Raw genomic sequence first — 24,291 nt, 5'->3', positions numbered from 1 at the left:
CAATTATTAAAAATCTGCAAAGCAGATAAGCAGAGAAATCTTTCATCGTCAGGGAAAAAAGTGTGAAAATCTTCTCCTGATAGGAAGGAATTTGGAGCTGGACAATAATTGCAGAACAAAATGTGATTCTGACGTCCCGGGCCTCTTCCCCGCTGAATGAAATTCGAACAGGCCTCAGGATGAAGGTAAGAGATTTTCTCCATAGAAAGAAAATTGGCAGGGCAAGACGTAAGGGGTATCGTTCTATTTGTCAGGAACAGAACATGCAACGTGAAAGCTGAACACAAGCTTCCCTCTGTAACAGAAAGAGCCGATGCACCAGAGAACACCGTTCACTATTGTGTTAGCGCCGGCGGCGGAAGGACTTAGTTCACCACAAAGTCAAAGAGTCCTTCTTTGTTCAGGCCTAGCCGCGGACGCAGAGCGCGGTGTTCTTCCGCGCTCGCCCCGCAGTCCCCGCCCCCTCGCGGCTCTGGAGAGCTGCCATTCGGCACCGGAGGCGCTCCGCTCTCCCAGAATGCACCGGCAGTCCGCGGGAAACCAAAATGGCGAAGGGTTGTAGTGAAGTGGGCTGTGTTTGAGGCCGGTGTAAGAACGCTCACTCTACCCCTCCCCAACCCTCGTCCCCAGGACCTCGGTTTGTGCGTGTGTATGTGCGGGGTGCCCGGTGGGGCGGGTGCCTAGTAAGTGCTCGGACTCGCAAGGGAAGCGCCCACGGGGTCGTGATTGGTTGTTTTTTCCTGTATGAAGCGGTTGGCACCACTGAAGTGACCGAATGAGGTGAGAGACCTTGGCCTGGGAACCAGGCTCTTCCGGAGGAGGTGGAGGGGGTGGGGAGGAGGAAGAAAGGAAGCAAAAGGGAAAGATGGAGGCTCAAGGTGGGGGTGGGGGCTGCAGTATGTGTATGGGGGTGCCTTGAAAAGAATGGATGGAAAGGAGTAGTCAGTTGGGTACTGGCGAAAATAGGGTCTAAAGGAGCGAGCAGGGCATTGGGGGAAGTCGGTTGGAGGAACAAGATGAAACGTTGAGACGGGGAAGCTGTGTTTGGAGGGGCAGGAAGGAACCTGGGGGCGGGAGACGGTTGGAGGGGCAGGATGAACCTGGTGATGAGGGGGTGGGGAACCGAGGGGAGGAGCCATTAGGAAATGGGGACTGAGGGAGATGTTGGGGACCAGAGTGAAGGGGTTGTCTGGGACCTTAGAGGGCGCAAAGAGAAGTAGCCGCTTGAAACGGGGTGGGGGGTGAAATTGTATGGAATTGGAGTATGGGGTAGAGTAGAAGGGCAGGATGGAGTGTGAGGTTAAGGGGAACACTAAGTAGAGTCTGAGAGCAAACCCTGCAAACTTAAAGGGAAGAAGTGGAAGAATAATGTGAGATGGGAGAGAGGTACCTTATATTCAGAGCCCACCAAAAATCGGAGGCAATTCTTCTGTTTAATTAAGTCTAACTCTTAATGCCTGCTCGGATGTAGATTTGTATCATTGTATTCACTTTACAACTGAGGTAATTACGGCTTAAGAGATTTTAACTAATTTGCCAAGATTTCTTAACATGTTTTAGTAGTGCCAGAACTCTTAACTGTGTTTTGCAATGTGGCGTCCTTGGTTGTTAGACTTTTTCTTTGGAAGCAACTAGCGGGAACAGATGAGATGGATTTATCGGGGTGATTTGACGAACTGTAAGGGTTCGAGAACAATGGGAAAAGGGGTATGAAATACTGTTCTGTTCTTTAAAACATTTAAGTTTGGTTGAAGATAGAGTCCATTTACTAATTCAAATATATAAACCTAGGTAGGCTTGTGTATAATATAAGAAAGCACCATGTGAGGTCAGTATAGAACTAGAAGTATGTATATAGTTCCTTATTTGACTCCAGATGCTCCGGTAGTAGTAACTTTCTCCTTCACATTGATTCCAGGTGACCCTTCTGTACACCTTGGCTGTAGGTTGGTTTCAGTTTCATGTTTTCATTCTCGAGAATTTCTTTCTTTGGTAGTGGATTGTAAAGACAGTGCATTTAAAAGTATTTAGTGTGGATAAAATAAAGTGTGCATCAATTAATGAGTGACCTTTTCAGTGGTTTGAAATGCTTTAAATAGAATTGATTTGACTAAGCTTCAAGTGCCCAGTAGTTTTAGCAAGGAAAGAGCTGATTTTAAATTTCTGTTATATTCTTGGGCTTCCCTGGGAGCTCAGCTGGTAAAGAATCCGCCTGCAATGCGGTAGCCCCCGGTTCGATCCCTTGATATTTGGAATGTTGTTCACTTTCCAAGCGTTTGTGGTGATAACTTGGGATGGGAATATGAGATGAAGCTTTTTGTGTTTGTTTTTTAAGGTTTCCAAATATAAAAATCTATTTGAATTCACATTTTAAATTTGTTCACCTCCATTTTTTTTAAGTGCTAAAAATATTTTAAAACATTTGAATTAAGAGTGCACCTGTTTCCTGATACTGCACATTCATGTCAGTGGGCATTAACGAAATCTATACCTATCGGGATGAAGCGCTCTCACAGTTTTAGAAGTATAGAAATCATCTGGCTAAACATTATATCTAGGTAAAACAATGTATTTAATTATGCTTTTAATTACGCCTGTTACCTCAGAACTCGAGTAGGAAATTAATTTTATTCTGTGTATTTTGCTATGGGTCATAAACTCTTTGATGTCATGATTATAAATAGACCTTTTCATTAGACCTTTGACTGACAGGATACTTTGCTTTATATTTCAGCATAATCTTTACATCTGACTTTAGGAAACTGGCAGTATAGTGATAATCTAGTTTAACAGACGGGGAAGTTTGCCTCTGAGCAGTTGCCAAGGCCAACATCTGTAGCTTGGTCGTTCTGAAAGTAAAATTTAACTCTAGTTAGTCTAAACTTCCATGAATGGTATTTCTTTGTTGATATATTATGCTTTGTTTTCCCTGTTCTTCAAGATTTGTTTCTTGTAGCACAATACTGTGTGTGTGTGTGTGTGTGTGTGTGTGTGTGTGTGTGTGCAGTTGTTTCAGTCCTGTCTGAATCTTTGCGGCCATATGGACTGGAGCCCGCCAGGCTCCTCTGTCCATGGGATTCTCCAGACAAGAATACTGGAGTGGGTTGCCCTGTTCTCTTCCTGGGGGTCTTCCTGACCCAGGGATCTATCCTGCATCTTGTACATCTTCTGCATTGGCAGGCAGGTTCTTTACCACTAGTGCCACCTGGGAAGCCCAAAATACAGTATAACAACCCGGAACTGGACTATGATGGTTTCTCTGTGGATGTTTTTTAATGTGTTCAAGTAGTGTTCTCTAGTGGAACTTTTCTGCAGTGATGGCAGCTGTCTACATCTGCTGTACCCAGTATGGTAGCCATAGGCCCATGTGGTGTTAAATACTAGAAATGTAACTGGTGAGGCTGATAGTTGAATTTATAATTTAATATACTTCATTTAAACTAAAATTAAAATGGCCATATGTGACTGCTGTATGGGACGGCACAGTATTGCATCCGTTTATTAGGAATTGTCACACCCATTAACCATGGAAACCACACGAACCCGAGGTAAGGAACTATCTTTGAACTGAAGGGATTCACATTCCCTTTGTAACTTTTTAAGGTGAAGTAATCTTCATTTTTGCACACACCATGTCTTCTGTCATATATCTGTTTTCACATAACATTGCAAAAGAATAATGAAGGTAGCAATGTCTCTTGTCTTTTTTAAGATACAAGATTCTTTTTCTTTTGTCAGAAACAACAGAAACGAGTTTTAGGAAAATTAGTTTACTTTGCTATTTAAAATAATTTGTTATTTTTACACATAAACTTTCAAACACATACAAAGTGAACAGAAGTATAATGAGCTTTTCAATGGAAAATTTATACATATTGAAATGCAGACATTAACTCTACACTTCAATAGCTTGAAATATAATGCATGTTTTATACTTATAATGGCAACCCACTCCAGTACTCTTGCCTGGAAAATCCCATGGATGGAGGAGCCTGGTGGGCTGCAGTCCATGAGGTCGCTAACAGTTGGACACAACTGAGCGACTTCACTTTCACTTTTTACTTTCATGCATTGGAGAAGGAAATGGCAACCCACTCCAATGTTCTTGCCTGGAGAATCCCAGGGACAGGGGAGCCTGGTGGGCTGCCGTCTGTGGGGTCGCACAGAGTTGGACACGACTGAAGTGACTTAGTAGTAGTAGTAGTATACATATACCTGGAAGCTTCCCAGGTGGGGTAGCGGTAGAGAACCCGCTTGCTCATGTAGGAGACATAAGAGACATCGGTTCATCCCTGGGTTGGGAAGATTGCCTGGAGGAGGGCATGGCAACAAGAATCCATGGGATTCTTGCCTGGAGAATCCCATGGACAGAGAAACCTGGCGGGCTACAGTCTATAGAGTTGCAGAGTCAGATATGACTGAAGCGTCTTAGCGGGCAGGCACTCAGTCATAAGGGAGAGGCAGCATTTTGGGCTTCTCTGGTGGCTCAGTGGTAAAAAGTCCACCTGCAGTGTAGGAACCTCAGGAGACGCAGGTTCGATACTTGGATTGGAAAGATCCCCTGGAGAAGGAAAAGGCAACCCACTTCATTATTCTTGCCTGGGAAATCCCATGGATAGAGGAGCTTGTGTGGCTATGGTCCACGGGGTTGCAAAGAGTTGGACATAACTGAAATGACTTAGCATGCACGTGTACATAATTCACATACATGTACCCTTAACTTATAAGTCAGTGATTTTTAGTATATTCAGAGTTGTGCAGCCATCACATCATTATCTAATTTCAGAACATTTTCTTTACCCCCAAATGAAAGTCTGTATTCATTAGTAGTCACTCCTTATTCTTCCCTACCCCTACCCTGGACAACCACTAATCTACTTTGTGTGTTTGTATTTTGCCTATCTTGAATGTTTCATACAAGTGGAATCATACATTTTTGAGGCCTTTTGTGTTCGGCTACTTTAACCTATTGTAATGTTTTCAAGGTACATCCATGTTGTAGCACTTGTAGTAAGTACTTCCTTTTTATGGTTAAAATATATTTCATTGTATGGACATACTACAGTTTGTTTATTCATTCATTGGTTCATTGACGTTTTATCCCCACTTTTTGGCTATTAATGAATAATGCTACTGTACACATACATATGCAGGGTTTGTATGGACATTACTTCCATTTCTTTTAGTTACATAGCTATGAGTGGAATTACTGGGTCAGATGATACGTTTGTGTTTAAAGTTTTGAGGAGCTGCCAAACCATTTTCCAAGGGCCCTGGACCCTTATATATCCTCACCAGCAACTACAGGGGTTCCATTTTCTCCATATCCTTGCTTATGCTGCTGCTGCTAAGTCGCTTCAGTCGTGTCTGACTCTGTGACCCCATAGACGGTAGCCAACCAGGCTCCGCCTGGGATTCTCCAGGCAAGAACATTGGAGTGGGTTGCCATTTCCTTTTCCAATGCATGAAAGTGAAAAGTGAAAGTGAAGTCGCTCAGTCGAGTCTGACTCTTAGCGACCCCATGGACTGTAGCCTACCAGGCTCCTCCATCCATGGGATTTTCCAGGCAAGAGTACTGGAGTGGGTTGCCATTGCCTTCTCCAAATCCTTGCTTATACTTGTCTTTTTGATTATAACCATCCTGCTGGGTGTGCAGTGGTATCTCATTGTGGTTTTGATTTGCATTGCCCTGATGGCTAACGCTGTTGCATGTTTTAAACCCTGTAGTTATTTGGGCTGTGGTATATCTTGTTTGAATAACTGCCTATTTAGGTCCTTTGCCTCTTTAAAAAAATTGGATTCTCTTTTTAGTGAGAGTTGTAAGCATTTTTGTGTATTTTGAATCCAAGTCCCTTATCAAATGTATGATGTACAGTTATCTCCTGTGGGTTGTCTTTTCACTTAGTGATGTCCATTGAAACACAGAAGTTTTCGATTTTGAAGATGTTTGATTTATCCTCTTTTTCTCTTTTGCTTGTGTGTTTTTTTTTTGTTTTGTTTTGTTATTATCATTTTTTGGCTGTGGTGCGTCTTCATTGCTGCTGAGGCTTTTCTCTAGATAGGTGTGCCAGTTTCTCATTGTGGTGGCCTCTCTTACGGAGCATAGGCTCTAGGGCTCCTGGGCTTCAGTAGTTGCAGCATATGGGCTAGGTATGTAAGGTTTCTGGCCTCTGGAGTGCTGGCTCAGTAGTTGTGGAGCTTGGGCTTAGTTGCTCCGCAGCATGTGGGATCTTCCTGGATGGGGGATCGAACGCATGCCTCCTGCATTGTATTCTTGACCACTGAGCTATCAGGGAAGTCCCTTGCTTGTGCATTTGATGTCATACCTAAGAAACCATTCCCTAATTCCAGTACAGTTTTGACAAATGGATATAATTATATATATTCTATCATGGTATCATAGAATATTTTTTTCTTCCTAGTAAGCTCACATGTAGCTTTTCTTAGGCTCCTCCATCTCCCTAATTACAGTTCACTTTAATTTATATAATTCACCTAATATAAATACTGGAATCTTGGCAGTATGCATATCTGTTAAAATTTTTGTTTCATAAAACTGTAACTGCTGTCTTAGCTTGAAGAATTCCATTCTGCAAGGAATATTATAGTAGTGGTTTAAGAATCTTAATATTATGTGGTGACAGTCCTAACCAACATTTTAAGGGTGTAACATAAAAGGTTTTTTAATGGCTTGTGAAGTCAGTTCTGTTACTTTGAATGGATAAAACTGAGTAGGGACTTAATGAGTTGTTATTCAGTCACTCAGTCTTTGTGGCCCCTTGAACTCTAGCATGTTTGCTTCCAAATGTTCCCTAAGATGAAGATATAAAAATTAGGGGAACAAGGTAATGTGAGGGATCCTTGTGATGATGGAAATATTAGTATCTTGACTGTATTGATGTTAATATTTTTGCTTGTGATATTATTCTGCAGTTTTCAAAGATGCTACCATTGGATAAGAGTTACACAGAATCTATTATTTCTTACAGCTGTTTATAAAATACAATATCTCAAACTAAAATGTTTGATTAAAAAATAAAAATTAGGGGGACAAAAATGGACCAAATCAGGCATAGCAAGATGAGGTTAAATTTGGTTTGGTTTCAGTTGGTCAGGTTCTAAAAATAGTCAACTTTTGTTTTTCTCTACTCTTACTAGTGACGTTTATATTGCAGATAAAGCTCCCACAATTTTTTTAGGTTGTAGTGGGGGGTTGAGGTGGAAGGACACAGTTGTCTACTGGAAAGTACTGACTGTATACTCAGAAGATTTGGGTTTTTGTTTAATCTACTAACTCTGCAGCAGTTTTAGTTAGTTCCTTTACTTACGAAACAAGGATGTTACCCACATGTGTTATTTACAGGATTGCTGGGAGGGTCAAGAAGGAAAATAAAGGAGAAAGTGCTTTAAAAACTAGATGCAATGTAATTGTTTAGTATTATTTTCCAAAATCCTTTTCCTGAAGAGTTGTATAGAACAAGAGAAGTACCTATGATGAAACCTATACAGTAAAAACACCCTCTGCAACTTTCCTCTCCAGATGACGAGTATGTCAAATAATGAATAATTTATTTTCCCTATTCATAAGTATGACTTCAAACATGTAAGCTAAACTGCCATGTACCCTGTTGAGTATACTATTTTTAGAAGTGTTACTGAACCGAATGTTGAATTTTTAAAAGCCATATTAAAATTTGAAAAATACCAGCTCTTGGTATTTTGGGTTGACCAGTGCTGCTATCCATGGGGTCGCTAAGAGTCGGACTTTCATGCATTGGAGAAGGAAATGGGAACCCACTCCAGTGTTCTTACCTGGAGAATCCCAGGGACGGGGGAGCCTGGTGAGCTGCCGTCTGTAGATGGGGTCGCACAGAGTCGGACACGACTGAAGTGACTTAGCAGTAGCAGCAGCAGTGCTGCTAACTCACCTTAGATAAGCACCCATAGAACTGAAAAACCAAACGAAAACAAAGACCAGTTTCCTAGAACTCACACCCTGGAGATTCTGATTTGAGAAATTTGGTGCAAGCTTTTGTATATTTTTGTGTTTAAAAATTCTTCCTAGTTGATTTTGTTTTGCAGCCAGGGTTAAGAAGTACTGAATTTTGTTCTGGGATCAAGTTTAGGAACTTAGCAGTTCTTATTAAAACATTACTAAGAGCTTACAAAGGGAAGACTAATAATAGACATGTTTTTCATACTTGAAAAATCTTTTAGTACCGTTTACATCATACTCATTTAAAATACTTTAAATAAGAGGTTAATAAAGTAGTTAATGGAACTTTGTAGACTGGGCACTTTGTGAACTGTTAAAGGTTTTGTAAAATTGCATTTAGGTGCTATGAATTAGAGAATTCTCTTTTCAGGGAAACATTTAAACAGAGGCTAGATCATCCACTTATTTAGGGATATTATAAGGAGGGTTTTGGTTTTTTTTTTTTTTTTTTTCCATTAGCTAGGAAGTAAATGACCTGCTAGGAACTTCTTAACTAAAATAAGGTTCTAGCCAGTGGACACTGGCTTTTCTTTAGGTTGATGGGATTTGTCAAAGGGAATTGAATCATTCTTCAAATCAAGTTTTTCCTGAGTGTCCTCTTTTATGTTTTTGTAGGTCTCATAGTATTTTCCACTTTATGTCTAAATCTATCTCTTAGATTTTTCTTTTTCAAAAACAGGCTGCAGGATAGAATCTTTTTCCTTTTTTTTGTTTCAAGAGTTTTTGCTGTTCATTTAGAGAGGAACAAACAAGTGGTCATTTGCAAAGATTAAAATTTAAGAATATTCTTGTATTCACTGGTGCAGTGATTCTCAAAGTTGTTGGTCTCAGGAGCGCTTTACACTCCCTCTGTCCTTTAAAAAATATTTGTTTATTTTTGGCAGTATGGGGTCTTAGTCGAGGCATGGCTCAGGGGCTCTCTAGTTGCAGTGCGAGGGCTTAGTTGCCCTGAGTCATGTGGACTCCTAGCTCCCCAACCGGGGATGGAGCCCGAGTTCCTGCGTGGGAAGGTGGATTCTTGACCATGGAACCACCAGGGAAGTGTCCCCCCCTTTACACTCTTAATTATTGAGAATCACAAAAAGTTTATCAAGAGTCATCTCTTAATGTTTACTGATGATGAATTAAAACTAAGAAAATTTAAAAATGAAAATACTTATGTATATACCCCATTAATCTTAAGAGTGAAATCATCACGTAGCATTTAGCCTCTGGAAAATTCCACGTTACAGTTGTGAGAGAATGAGTGAAAAAGGCAGATATGTCTTAATATTATTTTGAAACTAGCTATTACTTTGTAGACCTTGTAGATCCCTAGGGACCATACCTTGAGACTTTCTACTCCAATCTACTGTTTTCTTTAGGGAGTTAGGGTGGTTTTATGCATTGCATGGTGATTAACATTCCTAACCACCTCTGCTTAGGCAGATTTTTGTCAATTCTTGGAAAAAACTTGAGGCTCTCAAACATGACCTGCTTCAGCTTTGCCTTTCATATTTACCAGCTTAACTGTAGGTGTACCCATCCTCATATCAGAAGAAATGTATCTTTTTTGATTCAAGGTTAGTCTTTCCCTTAAAGATTCAATTTCTCTTACTTGTGTTTTCAGTTATCTTTTGGTATCTTCCTTTCATATTAGAAAAATGGTCAAGACTCTTCATACTTAAAACAGAAAAAGGCATTCACCTTAACGTTGTATCCTCATGCAGATATTTGTAGGCTTCTCTTTTCTATGTAGTCAGGAAAACATACGATCTTTGAAAACATAGTTTCAACTTCAGCTCTCATTTAGTTTTATTATTAGATATTACACATATATATACTTGTAGAAAATTTAAATATGAAAAAACTTTGAAAATTAATCTGTCACTCTGACAGCTACCAAAAATGCTTTTTTAAGTCTCATTGCCTTCAGTTCAGTTCAGTTCAGTCGCTCAGTCGTGTCCGACTCTTTGCGACCCCATGAATTGCAGCACGCCAGGCCTCCTTGTTCATCACCATCTCCCGGAGTTCACTCAGACTCATGTCCATCGAGTCCGTGATGCCATCCAGCCATCTCATCCTCGGTCGTCCCTTTCTCCTCCTGCCCCCAATCCCTCCCAGCATCAGAGTCTTTTCCAGTGAGTCAGCTCTTCTCATGAGGTGGCCAAAGTACTGGAGTTTCAGCTTCAGCATCATTCCCTCCAAAGAAATCCCAGGGTTGATCTCCTTCAGAATGGACTGGTTGGATCTCCTCACAGTCCAAGGGACTCTCAAGAGTCTTCTCCAACACCACAGTTCAAAAGCATCAATTCGTCGGCGCTCAGCCTTCTTCATAGTCCAACTCTCACATCCATACATGACCACAGGGAAAACCATAGCCTTGACTAGATGGACCTTAGTTGGCAAAGTAATGTCTCTGCTTTTGAATATGCTATCTAGGTTGGTCATAACTTTTCTTCCAAGGAGTAAGCATCTTTTTCATGGCTGCAGTAACCATCTACAGTGATTTTGGAGCCCCAAAAAATAAAGTCTGACGCTGTTTCCACTGTTTCCCTGTCTATTTCCCATGAAGTGATGGGACCGGATGCCATGATCTTCGTTTTCTGAATGTTGAGCTTTAAGCCAACTTTTTTGCTCTCCTCTTTCACTTTCATCAAGAGGCTTTTTAGTTCCTCTTCACTTTCTGCCATAAGGGTGGTGTCATCTGCATATCTGAGGTTATTGATATTTCTCCTGGCAATCTCGATTCCAGCTTGTGTTTCTTCCAGTCCAGCGTTTCTCATGATGTACTCTGCATAGAAGTTACATAAGCAGGGTGACAATATACAGCCTTGATGTACACCTTTTCCGATTTGGAACCAGTCTGTTGTTCCATGTCCAGTTCTAACTGTTGCTTCGTGACCTGCATACAGATTTCTCAAGAGTCAGGTCAGGTGGTCTGGTATTCCCATCTCTTCCAGAATTTTCCACAGTTTATTGTGATCCACACAGTCAAAGGCTTTGGCATAGTCAATAAAGCAGAAATATATGTTTTTCTGGAACTCTCTTACTTTTTCCATGATCCTTATTTCTAAGTTTATTTTTCATTTATGCTAAACTTTAAAATTTCCTTTAGTTGGGTAATACATGTAGTTGACTAAGAGTATCAGAGTACAGAAACAGAAGGATTTAAAATCAAAAGCTACAGTCTTCAGGCCTTCTGAGTCCTGTTTTGTGAGGGAATTGCTTTCTTTTTAAGTGTTACATTCCTTTGTTCTGTTGATTATTTCTATAATGCTAAATGATACTTTTTATACTATTTGATTTATTCACTTTAGACATTTTGCTGGATAAAGACATTCCTGTTGCAGTAAAGATTCAGTTCACTTAGGCCCTACATCTCTTTTCTCCTTTCCAGTTTTGGGTTTTTTGTTGGTTAGTTCTTTAAACTTAAACCTTCTTTCATATTCTGTCAGCTTTAGACTTTATTCCTCTACTGTAAGGCAAATTAAAAAGTCCCTTCCTTTGCTTTGATTTCTCTTCCTCCTTCCACTGCTTCATTTTTGTTATCTTTACATTCCTTTTCAGTCTTAATTTTTTTTTTCCTTTTTTGTAATCCAGACTGGTTGCTCTCTAGATTTTTTTCATGGCTGCCATTATGGGGATTCTCTATGTTGCTCTCTTGGGTTGGGTGTTCTATTTCTTGCATTCCATGATTTTTCTTTCTTACAGGATATTTCCTCACTTAACTAGAGCCAAATCCTCAAGTCTTGGTTTAAGATCTTAACATCTATTTTATATACCTTCAGTTTTTCAAATTTAGTTTGGTTGATTGGGATTCTAGTTTGAAAATTATTTTTCTTCACAATTTTGAGGCAATCCATTGTCTTAGAGAATCTAGTGTTTCTCTTAAGTCTAATTCTGATTCTTATTCTTTTGTAAGTAACTTGATTTTTCTCTTTGGAAGTTTATTGTGTCTTCTGTTTTCATTATTATGCAGTTTCATGTGAATTTAGGGTTTTTGAAAATCAGTACCTTGAAAGTCTTATTATTTTGAAGATTTCTGTCGTCTTTCCATCTTGGGAAATTTCCTTTCAGTTCAGTTCAGTTCAGTCTCTCAGTTGTGTTTGACTCTTTGTGACCCCATGGACCGCAGCATGCCAGGCCTCCCTGTCTATCGCCAACTCCCGGAGTTTACCCAAACTCGTGTCCATTGAGTCGATGATGCCATCCAACCATCTCACCCTCTGTTGTCCCCTTCTCCTGCCTTGAATCTTTCCCAGCATCAGGGTCTTTTCAGATTTCCTTTTATTATTATTTAAAAAATAATCCTTCACATCTGTTAGATTGTTTGTTACCAAAAAGACGAATAACAAGTATTGGTGAGGATGTAGAGAAAGGGAATCCTTGTGCACTGTTGGTGGGAATGTAAATTGGTGCAGCCACTACGGAAAACAGTATGAAAGTTCCTCAAAAAATTAAAAACAGAACTACCATATGATCTAGCAATTCCATTTCTGGGTATTTATTTCAAGAAAATGGGAGCAGTAACTGGAAATGGTACACAGTTGACCTAAAAGGACACAGGTTTGAAGTGTGTGGATTCCACCTATTATGTGGATTTTTTTCAATAAAAGAGTACCTGTATTTTCACTTTATAGATCTTTAAATTAAGTAAGTGTTGGGGGAAAGTTTGTTTGATTAGAGATCACAAAATGTGGAATCATATGAGCTAGAATTTGATGGTAATTCTATCCAAGACTATTTCAGCTTACTGACTTTGAGTTATCAGTTCTTTTGTTTTTGAGTCAGAGATAGGAGCACTCAGATTTTTGATTGTGCATTGGTGTGGGGGTTGGTTGGTGCCTCTAACCTCCAACTTGTTCAGCGGTCAACTGTATATACCTCCCACGTTCATTGCAGCATTAAATTTATAATAGCAAAGACTTGGAAACAACCTGAGTGCTTATCAGTAGATGAATGGATAAAGAAAATGAGGTAGGGTTGTATAGGTGTGTGTATAATGAAATATTCAGCCATTAAAAAGAATGAGATCTTGCAGTTTGTGACAACATAATGATTGGATCTTGAGGGCATTATGCTTAGTAAAATGAGTCAGAGAAAGACAGATACTGTATGATCTAAAACAACAATAGCAACCAAAAAACCTAAGCTCATAGATACAGAGAACAGATTGGTGATTGCCAGATTATGGGTGTGGGTTGGACAAAATGGGTGAAGGAGGTCAAAAGGTACAAACTTCCAGTTATAAAATAAAGTTTGGGGATATAATGTACAGCATGGTGACCTATAATTAATATGCTGTATTGCATATTTGAAAGTTGCTAAGAGAGTAGAACTTAAAAGTTCTCATACAAGAAAAAAGATTGTGACTGATGTTAACTAGACTTATGGCTAACTGATGTTAAACTAAACTTTTATTGTCATTTCAAAATATATACAAATATCAAATCATACTGTATACCTGAAACTAGTATAGCATATGTCAGTTGTATCTCAATGAAAGATAAATGTTAAGTAACAAAAATAAATTAAGTGCTGTGGAAATGTATTTCTAGATAGGAAAAGATGTTTCAAACTACTGTTAAAAAGGTTTTTTTTAAAGGCTTATTACAGAGCAGTATATAGAGTAACCTGATTTGGGGGGCGGGGTCGCGGAGCCATGTGGACGTGAGTCTGAGTGAACTCCGGGAGTTGCTGATGGACAGGGAGGCCTGGCTGCGATTCATGGGGTCGCAAAGAGTGGAACACAACTGAGCGACTGACCTGAACTGATGTAATTCTTAAAATTTGTTGACTTTAATTGGAGGATAATTGCTTTATAATATTGTGATGGGTTTTGCTCTATATCGACATGAAAGTAGACCTGGTTTTTAGAGATGATAATACAAATCCACACGAGTCAAAAAAATTTATTTGTCCTATGCATTATCTCTTGATTGATGGCCTCATTTCTTTTATATTGTCCATTTTCTTGATCATTTACCCTACTCCCCACCCTCACTCCCCAATATTCTGGGATATTTTTATTGACTTATTTTTCCTGTTCAATTAAACTTTTTCTTAAATCTTATTTTTAATTTCTAGGAGCTTGTTTGTGGATTCTGATTGTTCCTTTTTTACATCGTCATGTTTTCAGTTTTTGGATGCAACATATTTTAAATTTTTTTCTGTGTGTATTTTTAGACTCTATTTATTTGCTAGCTAGCTGCACTGGGTCTTAGTTGCCACACATGGAATCTTTGATCTTTGTTGCAGCTTGTGGGATCTTTAGTTGTGGCATGCAGACTCTTAGTTGTGGCTACTTTCCTGACTAGGAATCAGTCTGGGGTCCCCTGCATTGGAAGTGCAGAGTCTTAGGCAGTGGACCACCAGGGAAGTCCCTGGACATTGTTTCCCCCCAGCCCCCCGGCCCCCCCCCCCCTTTTTGGCTATTATGAATAATGTTACTGTAAACATACATATGCAGGGTTTGTATGGACACGTGCTTCCATTTCTCTTTTAGGTATGTAGCTATGAGTGGAATTATTGGGTCAGATGATATCTCTGTTTAAAGTTTTGAGGAACTGCCAAACCATTTTCCAAAGGCCCTGCACCCTTTATAGCCTCAGCAGCAACAATGAGGGTTCAGTTTCTCCACATCCTTGCTTGTACTTGTCTGTCTTCTTGACTATAACCATCCTTGTGGGAACTTACCTGTTGGTCCAGTGGTTAAGAATCCTCCTTCCATTGCAGGGGACATGGGTTCAATCCTTGGTCTAGGAATTAAGATCCCACATGTTGTGGGGCAACTAAACCTGCACACCATAACTATAGTCCCCATGTGCTGTGGATACTGAGCCTGTGCTCTGCAGCTGGACAGTCCATGCACCACAACGAGAGAAGCCTGAGCACCACAACTAGAGAGCCTGAGTTCTGCAGCCGCTGAGCCTGCAAGCTCTAGAGCCCTTGCTCTGCAGCTAGAGAAAGTGCACGTGCTGCAGCGAAGACCCAGCACAGCCAAAAAATACAAAATACCAAACCATGCTAGTGGGTGTGCAGTGGTATCTCTTGTGGTTTTGATTTGCATTACCCTGATGGTTGATGTTGTTGAGCATGTTTTAAACCCTATAGTTATTGGCCTGTTTTATACCTTCTTTGAAGAACTGTCTATTTAGGGCCTTTGCCTATTTGAAAAATTGGATTCTTTCTTATTATTTTTTTCACTGAGAGTTGTAAGCATTCTTTGTACATTTTGGGTACAAGTCCCCTATCAGATGTATGATATGTAATTATTTTCTTCTGTGGGTTGTCTTTTCACTTGATGGTGTCCTTTGAAGCACAAAACTTTTGATCAAGTTTAATTTATCCCTTTTTCCTTTTTCACTTGTGCTTTTGATGTCATCTGAGAAACTGTTTTCTAACACAGAGTCACAAAAGATTTACATTCTTTTTTTCTAAGAATAGTTTTAGCTCTTACATTTGATTTATGATCCATTTTGTGTAAATTTTTGCATACAGTGTGAAGTAAGTATCCAGCTTTATTCTTTTTTTTTTAAAATTTTATTATTTGTCAGCTCTGCTGGGTCTTTGTAGCTGTGTGGGCTTTTCTCTAGTTGTGGGAAGCAGAGGCTACTCTACTTGCCATCCACAGGCTTCTTATCACAGTGGCTTCTCTTATTGCTGAGCTTAAGCTCTAGGGATTTGGGCCTCAGTAGTTGTGCACAAGCTCAATAGTTGTGGTGCACAGGCTTAGTTGCTCCGTGGCATATGGGATCTTCCTGAATCAGGGATCAGACTCCTGTTCCCTGCATTGGCACGCGTTTCTTTGTCACTGAGCCACCAGGGAAGCCCCGGCTTTATTCTTTTTACATTTACCAATTCCCTAGAGCCATTTGTTAAAAAAACTCTTCTTTCTCTTCTTTCTGGAATTATTTTGGCAGTGTTTTCAAAGATCAGTTGATCATAAATGTAATGGTTTGTTTCTGGAGTCTTAATTTCATCCCACCCATTTATTTTTGTGTGCTTATGCCTGTATCATAATGTCTTCATTACCATTGTTTTTAAGTTCCGAAATTGGGAAGTCCTTACAGTAGTTTTGTCATTCTTTTTCAAGGTTGCTTGGATATTTGTTCCTTGCTTCATGTGAATTTTAGGATCTGTCAGTTTCTGCAAAAAAAAAGGCAGCTGGGATATTGATAGGTACTGCTTCAAATGTGTAGATCAGTTCGGGAAATATTGCCATCTTAACAGTGTTAACATCTATGAGCTTAAATGAGTTGACTTTCTTTCCATTCATGTAGGTCTTATTTAATTCCTGTCTCTGTTGTTGTGTAGTTGCCATTGTATAAGCTTTCCACTTTTTGGTTAGATTTATTCCATAAATATTTTGTCCTTTATGGTGCTATTGCAAATCAAATTTTTTCTTAATTTCACTTCTGATCGTTCATTGCTAGTTTATAGAAACAGTTGATTTTTGTATGTTAATCTTGTATTCTGCAACCTTGCTGAACTGATTTATTAGTGTTAGTAGTTTGTGTGCGTGTATATGTGTGTGTATTCTGAATCACTACTTGAGTTTTGTAGCATACTTTTCCCTCATAGAATCAATTTTGGTGACATCATGAATATTGATGACATTATTTCTTAAAGCTAATCTATGGAATAATTAAAATAATTATATAAAGGTGTACACACACCCACACCCCCACACCCCCCGAATGGCCTAGTGGTATTTTTCCCTACTTTCTTCAATTTAAGTCTGAATTTGGCAATAAGCAGTTCATGATCTGAGCCACAGTCAGCTCCATGTCTTGTTTTTGCTGACTGTATAGAGCTTCTCTCATCTTTGGCTGCAAAGAAAATAATCAGTCTGATTTTGGTATTAACCATCTGGTGATGTCTGTGTGTTGAGTCGTCTCTTGTGTTGTTGGAAGAGGGTATTTGTTATGACCAGTGCGTTCTTTTGGCAAAACTCTGTTAGCCTTTGCCCTTCTTCATTTTGTACTCCAAGGCCAGACCTGTTATTCCAGGTATCTCTTGCCTTCTGCCTTTTGCATTCCAATCCCCTATGATGAAAAGGACATCTGTTTTTGGTGTTAGTTCTAGAAGGTCTTGTAGGTCTTAATAGAACCGTTCTACTTTAGCTTCTTTGGGATTTGTGGTTGGGCATAGACTTGGATTACTGTGATATTGACTGGTTTACCTTGGAAACAAAGATCATTCTGTCATTTTTGAATTTGCACCCAAGTACTGCATTTAGGACTCTGCTGTTGACTGTGAGGGCTACTTTGTTTCTTCTAAGGGATTCTTGCTAACAGTAGTAGATATAATGGTCATTGGAATTAAATTCACCCATTCCAGTCCATTTTAGTTCACTGATACCAAAATATTGATGTTCAGTCTTGCCATCTCCTGTTTGACCACTCCCAATTCCTGTTTGACCTAACATTCCAGGTTCCGATGCAATATTGTTCTTTACAGCTTTGGCCTTTACTTCCATCACCAGTCACATCCGCTGCTGGGTGTTATTTTTGCTTTGGCTCCGTGTCTTCATTCTTTCTGGAGTTATTTCTCCACTCTTCTTCAGTAGCATATTGGGCACCTCCCGACCTGGGGAGTTCATCTTTCAGTGTCATATCTTTTTGCCTTTTCATACTGTTCATGGGGTTCTCAAGGCAAGAACACTGAAGTGGTTTGCTATTCCCTTCTCCAGTGGACCACGTTTTGTCAGAACTCCCCTCCATGACCTGAAAGTTCTAGGACCCGCAATACGAAAAGTTCTAGGATCCACAACAGATTGCCCAACCTGGGAATCTGGCAAAGGGACTGAAAACCTCCAGGGAATTTGACTTTAAAGTTATTAATAGACATCAAAAAAAGAACTTGAAGCTCTTTGAGGAGTGTCTGGCACAAATACCACTTTACTATTGCTAGGTGAGTTTTTGTTTCTTTTTTAGAATTATAGTTTTATAATATTAAGATGTTTTAAACATAACAGAAACAAAATAAACCAATTTTCAACCACAAGAGAGGTGATAATTTCCTTCCCACAGTTTAAGGTTTCCTTACGGATACTTCAACCTCTCTGTGAGTCCTCAGTGTGAGGACTTTTCTATAGCAGTTCATGAATTGTATTAGAAGAGTGGTTTATGCAGCCCTGGTTAAGTGTTCTTATCTATTACTAAAAATGTATTTATACTGAATTTCAGAGAATTCTCATGTAGTTTTGTGTTCTAACGACATTACCTTTTTTTTCTGTTTTTTTAAAAAGGGATTTGTGAATTTCTTTTATTCTTATTGAAGTGTAGTTGATTTACAGTGTTGTATTTGTTTCAAGTGTACAGCAAAGTGATTGTTACGTATTTTTTTTTCAGGTTCTTTTGCCTTATAGTTACTATCAAATACTGAGTATAGTTCCCTGTAGTTCCCTGTGCTGTACTGTAGGTCCTTGCTGGTTATCTGTTTTTATACATAGTGTGTATCTGTTAGTCCCAACCTCCTCTAATTTATCCCTCTCCCCTCTTTTCCCCCTTGATAACCCACAAGTTTGTTTTCTTGTTCATTTTTATTTTTAAAGATTCCACATAAAGCGATATCTAATATTTATTTTTCTCTATCTGGCTTACTTCACTTAGCAGGATAATCTCTTGGTCCATCCATATTGCTGCAGATGGCATTGTTTCTTTTTTTGTGGCTGAGTTATTTTGCATTTTGGGCTTGTCAGGTGGCTCAGTGGTAAAGAATCTGCCTGTCAGTGCAGGAAACGGGGTTCAATCCCCAGGTCAAGAGAAGGAAATGGAAACCCACTCTAGTATGCTTGCCTGGGAAATCCCATGGACAGAGGACCTGACAGGCTGTTCAGTCCTTGGGGTCACAAAAGAGTTGGACGCGCCTTAGCAGTTAAACAGCATTAGCGTTGTCAGTTTTGTTGTTTTAAATCTGTGGTTACCTGCTATCTATTGTATGCAATATAGCTAATTATTGCATGCAAGATAACTGTTCATCTCATAACTAATATCATGAGGGATATGCACACTGATATTACTAGCTAAATAATAAAATGTCATTGTGGAGACATTCTGTTTTCTATTTGCACAGTTTAGATGACGTGGATATTATGATGAAAAGGCACCGACTATCTTTTAAAAAAAATCCAATATAGTTTTGAAATGTTACACTGTCTCTAAATGTTTGGTATTTCTTTGCCGTTCCAAAAACACTTGATATGTTATATTTAAGTGTTATTTACAATTTTTTAAAAAAGTAATGATCTTTTATTAATAGTTTATAAAAATCTTTATGTGATCACAAAATATACTTGTTGTAAAAGCCTGAACATACGAAAGTGTTCTATAAAACTGATATTTTTTCCTAAATTTGAAGGTTTTAAAGTATATTTTCTGTAATTTCACGAAGAGAGCCAAAGCCACACTCAACTGAAATTGTAAACACCTCTGTCATTGCCTGACCTGTTAGATGGCTAAGCTATTTTTAATTCTAGAGGATATAAGCTGAAACTGAGGTTGGGGTGGAGAATTGCCTCTTCTGCTTTTAGTTTCAGTCTTCAAGTGAGGTGAAATTAAGGCAATTAAAAAGTTTTTGGCTTTTTCTGTAGTAAAATATGTGCATTCATAGGATAGTGATATTTGCTTGATAGGTGGATTTTTTTTTTTTACTTATATATGTGTATTGGTGAATATAAGCTTTGATTAATTTTTTTAAAGAGATAATTATTAAGTACCTGTTGTTTTCTGCCAGACACTATGTAAAGTTTTAGAGAGCAATATATTTCTTTTCACTTGTAATTTGAAATGCAAATTCCATTTGTTAGAAGTTGTTAGGTGATACATTCCTAGAAAATTCTTTGATTCTGTTTTTAATATATGTTTTACACAGTAGATTCAGACTTAATCATCAGTTTATGAAAGAGTAGGTTTGTTAGACTATTAATATTTATGGTTAGTAAATAACCTAGTTTCAACAGTCTCTTCATTCTTTAACCAGTAGCTTATATTAATGGTTAAGTTTGCCCATCCCAAAACATCTTTTGATCTCTGAGGAGCTTAAAAAGTGTAAGCTAAACTCAGCCTGTTTGTAAAGCCCCATGTAATCTGGCATTGGCAACCCACTCCAGTACTCTTGCCTGGAAAATCCTAAGGGCGGAGGAGCCTGGTAGGCTGCAGTCCATGGGGTCGCTAAGAGTTGGGCACGACTGAGTGACTTCACTTTCACTTTTCACTTTCATGCATTGGAGAAGGATATGGCAACCCATTCCAGTGTTCTTGCCTGGAGAATCCCAGGGAAAGAGGAGCCTAGTGGGCTGCCATCTATGGGGTCGCACAGAGTCGGACACGACTGAAGTGACTTAGCAGCAGTAGCAGCAATCTGGCATTTAAGCTCAGTGATCATAGTTGACTTTGGAATGGTTAACTTCAATAAACAGCTTTTATTGCTTATTTTCCCTAACCTACTCTATTAGGTACATCTAATACGTTACTATCTCCTTTTTCTCAGTCGTCTTTTTTTTTTTTAATGCTATTTCTCTCTGTGGGTTATCCTTCCATTTCTGTGGTGACTCTTTTCCTTAGAGGATTGTTTTGATCATCTTTTAAAAGAGTTTTCATAAGATTCCCAGATTGGACTTTCATAAACTTTTCGCTTTTCTTAGTGGGCTGGAGGTAGTGTCCTGACATAAGGTTGTCAGCTTTTTATTTTGGAAAGTAAAAATGTTTAAAAAAACTGCCACTTATCACCATTATTTCGTAAAAGAAGATATAATTCAGCTCCAAGAACGTGAAAAGGATATGCTCTCAAAATACAGAATGGTCTATAATGTGATTAACTTAATTAAAGCTCAATATAATTTTAACTTAATTAAAGCTCAGTATATCCTTGCTTTTCTTACTTTGCTGTAGATTGACCCTGGTCTGTGGACTTAATTACATTTGAGAACTGCTGACTTAAAACAGTAAGATTTTTGAGCTAGTTCAAGGGGAAGGGAGTGTGGGTAGTTCTGTGAAAAAACTGTGAAGTGTATCTTAACATATGAAGGGCTTCAGAATAATCCTTCATGAAAAAGCCCCCTACTTTTTCTTCATATGACTTTTCATAAAGCGGCTGTTAATATTCTGTAGAACTGTTATTCCAGAACTGTTACTTCCTTTGGGAAACACTGCTGTAGATGTTGATGTTACCAAGAGTATTTCTTAACTTTAATAATTTTCTAATATTCATCAAAATATTGCTTGCTGAGAGTATAAAACATCAAATAGTTGTAAAATTAAAAAAATTTTAACAAAAATACAGTTTGTCTGTTCCCGCTACCTTTCTTAGAGGCAACTGTTTTTAACTTTTAGTATTTGTTCTTTTTATTCTTTTCCCCAAAGGTACAGTTTATTAGTTTCAACAGGAGAACAAAAATAAAGTCACAAAGCACACCGGACAGACAGGGTGAGGTAGGTTTTTAAAGTGGATTAGATGGCAGGTTCCTTGCTCTCATCAGGGCACAGGTGTTACAGGTCTCCATTTTTGATGGACGGTTTGAAACAGGATAGACAAATGGTCACATCTGCCTTTGCACAGACAAGTTCAGGAAAACTAGTAAGAGCAGCTAGTTTTAAAGTTCACTAATTATCTGCCAAGGTGGAAGTGTCTAGTTTAACTCAGATTCTTTTCGCACTATATGGTAGACTTTTCGGCAGTGTCGGCTTTCCAGGTGATGCTGGTGGTAGAGAACCTGTCTGCCAGTGCAGGAGACATGGTTTCATCCCTGGGTAGGGAAGATCCCCTGGAATAGGAAATGGCAGCCTGCCCCAGGAGCTACTGAGCACAGACACATCTGCAGTAAAGAGATAAGTTTTTAAATTTTCATCCTAAATTTAACAGTCAACCTCCATGCATTCAAAACTGATAAACAGAGTTTTTTGGTGTGAGGATTATTCAGAAGCTTCATGATGTGAACCTCTTGATGTATTTTCTCCAGATGACTTGAACCTAATCATGTTTTGTCAATTATTTTTATTGCAACCTGTGTTTTGGTGACTCGATGCCCAGCTAGCTTCACCACCAAGAAATTGCCCTTGCCTAGGGTCCGCTTGATGTTGTAGAAACCCACCTGGAAGGGCTTCTGCTGGCCCTGGACCCAAGCCCGTGGGGTCCGTGCCTCACCTCCACTATGGCTCTGGGCATACCAACGGTGGTGGCTGGGACACCTCTCGCCTCATGACGCACCCCCCCACCCCCGGCCCCACCCCCCTCCGCTGCCCGCATGCTGCTTATTAGCTCTCCTGTTTCTTCTTTATATCGCTAAAGAAAACATAGCTGTGTGTTGATTCATCAGTTTGAGACATTTTCTTCCTGTGATGTTAAATGAGAATTTTTTCTCATTTAGTCTCTTCCAACATTCTTTCAGTATGGTTATACAAAAAATTTCAAACTCCATTTTCCTTTGTAGGATTTTATAAAAATAGCTTACATATGAGCCACGTAGAGTATGATGTTACAGAGTAATCATGAGGCTTCGGTGAGTTAATACATGCACAGATATTAGAACAATGTGAGAAATTTGTTAAATATTTTTAGCTTTTATCTCTAGAATTCTTTTCTTATACAACTATATTTCAAAGTTGTCTCACTAAAAATTAAAATTGGCTTAGTTTTCTTTGAACATTGAAATATTCACTCGTCTTGCCACAGTTTGTAAAATGTCTTGAAGTGTACTTTTTGAGATCTGTTGTGTAACTTAATCAATCACGTTTATTTTTCTTGAAATATTCTCCTGGAGCTCTTCTGGAGTTCTGCTCTAATCTGTACTCGTAGCTCTAAAAGATGTCTTGGGGCTTGCCTGCACCATCATTCCTTTGCCTGTCTGCTGTGTTGACTCCCTTGTATCCTATGTCTGCCTTTTATTTGGTTTACTCCCACTCTTTGGTATCTTCTGTAAAGGTCAGAGAAAGTGTGTTTGGGGATAAGTCTTTACAGATTTCATAGGCTTGAAAATGCTCTTGCACTGCCTTCATTCTTTTTTTGGGTTGAAGACAAGAGGCATGTGGGATCTTTGTTCCCCAACCAGGAATTCAGCCCACAGGCCCTGCAGTGGAAGGGCAGAGTCTTAACCACTACGCCACCAGGGAAGTCTGTACCTTCACTCTTGATCGATAATTTGGCTCATTATAAAGTTGATTTTCACCCGATTTATTTTTCACTTAGAATTTTAAATGAGTACTTTCACTGTCTTTTAGTGTTTCATGCTGCTGTAATGATACCCAGGTGGCTCAGTGGTTAAGAATCCAGCTGCCAATGATAGTTTTATTTTTAGTTTTTTAAGAAACCTACATTCTGTTTTCCATAGTAGTTGTATCAGTTTACATTCCCACCAGTAATGCAGGAGGGTTCCCTTTTCTCCATACTCTCTCCAGCATTTATTGTTTGTAGAGTTTTTGATGATGGCCATTCTGACAAGTGTGAGGTAATGTCTCATTGTAGTTTTTATTTGCATTCTGTAATAATGAGTGATGTTGAGTATCTTTTCACATGTTTGTTGGCAGTCTGTATGTCATCTTTGGAAAAACGTTAGGTCTTTCACCCGTTTTTTGCTTGTGTTGTTTGTTTTTTGGTACTGAGCCTGCTTGAGCTGCTTGTGTATTTTGAAAATTGACCCTTTATTATTGCTTCATTTGCATGTATATTCTCCCATTCTGAGTGTTGTCTTTTCGTCTTATTTATGATTTCCTTTGCTGTGTAAAAGCTTTTAAGTTTAATTAGGTCCCATTTGTTTATTTTTATTTTCATTACTCTGAGAAATGGGTCAAAGAGGTTAGCATTTGTCAAATGCTTTTTCTGCATCTGTTGAGGTGATCATGTGGTTTTTATTCTTCATTTTGTTAATGTTGTATATCAGATTGACTGATTCATGAATGTTACACCATCTTTGCATTTCTGGATGATCCCACTCGATTATGGTGTGTGATTGTTTAATATTTTGTTGAATTCAGTTTGCTACTATTTTGTTGAGTATTTTTTTGCATCGGTGCTTATCAGGGATATTGATTTGTGGTTTTCTTTTCTTGTGAATCTTTGGTTTTGGTCTCAGGCTAATGCTGGTCTCATAAAATGAATTTGGAATTGTTCTCTTGCCTTCTATTTTTTGAAGGCATTTGAGATGGATTTGCATTAATTCTTCATCGAATGTTCTGTAGAATTTAGCAATGGAGCCATTTGATTCTGGATTTTTGTTTGTTAGGAGTTTGTTTAAAAATTAATGGTTCCATCTCCACTTCAGTCTGTTCAGATTTTCTCTTCATGATTCATTCTTGGCAGGTTGTATGTTTCTA

The 24,291-nt window shown here is 38.9% G+C and overlaps 1 protein-coding gene across 1 annotated transcript in view; it reads left to right on the top strand.

Moving 5' to 3' along the window:
- The first annotated feature begins 567 nt into the window (after positions 1-567).
- Positions 568-24,291, top strand: part of MTF2 (metal response element binding transcription factor 2) — a 72,979-nt gene continuing 49,255 nt past the window's right edge. The window contains exon 1 of the mRNA XM_052636524.1: positions 568-780. Coding sequence (XP_052492484.1) covers positions 776-780 — 5 coding nt within the window. The 5' untranslated portion in view covers positions 568-775. The remainder of the gene's footprint in view (positions 781-24,291) is intronic.

This window comes from Budorcas taxicolor, chromosome 3 (assembly GCF_023091745.1).
Source record: "Budorcas taxicolor isolate Tak-1 chromosome 3, Takin1.1, whole genome shotgun sequence".
Classification (NCBI taxonomy): domain Eukaryota; kingdom Metazoa; phylum Chordata; class Mammalia; order Artiodactyla; family Bovidae; genus Budorcas; species Budorcas taxicolor.
This window is presented reverse-complemented; position numbering and strand designations above follow the sequence as displayed.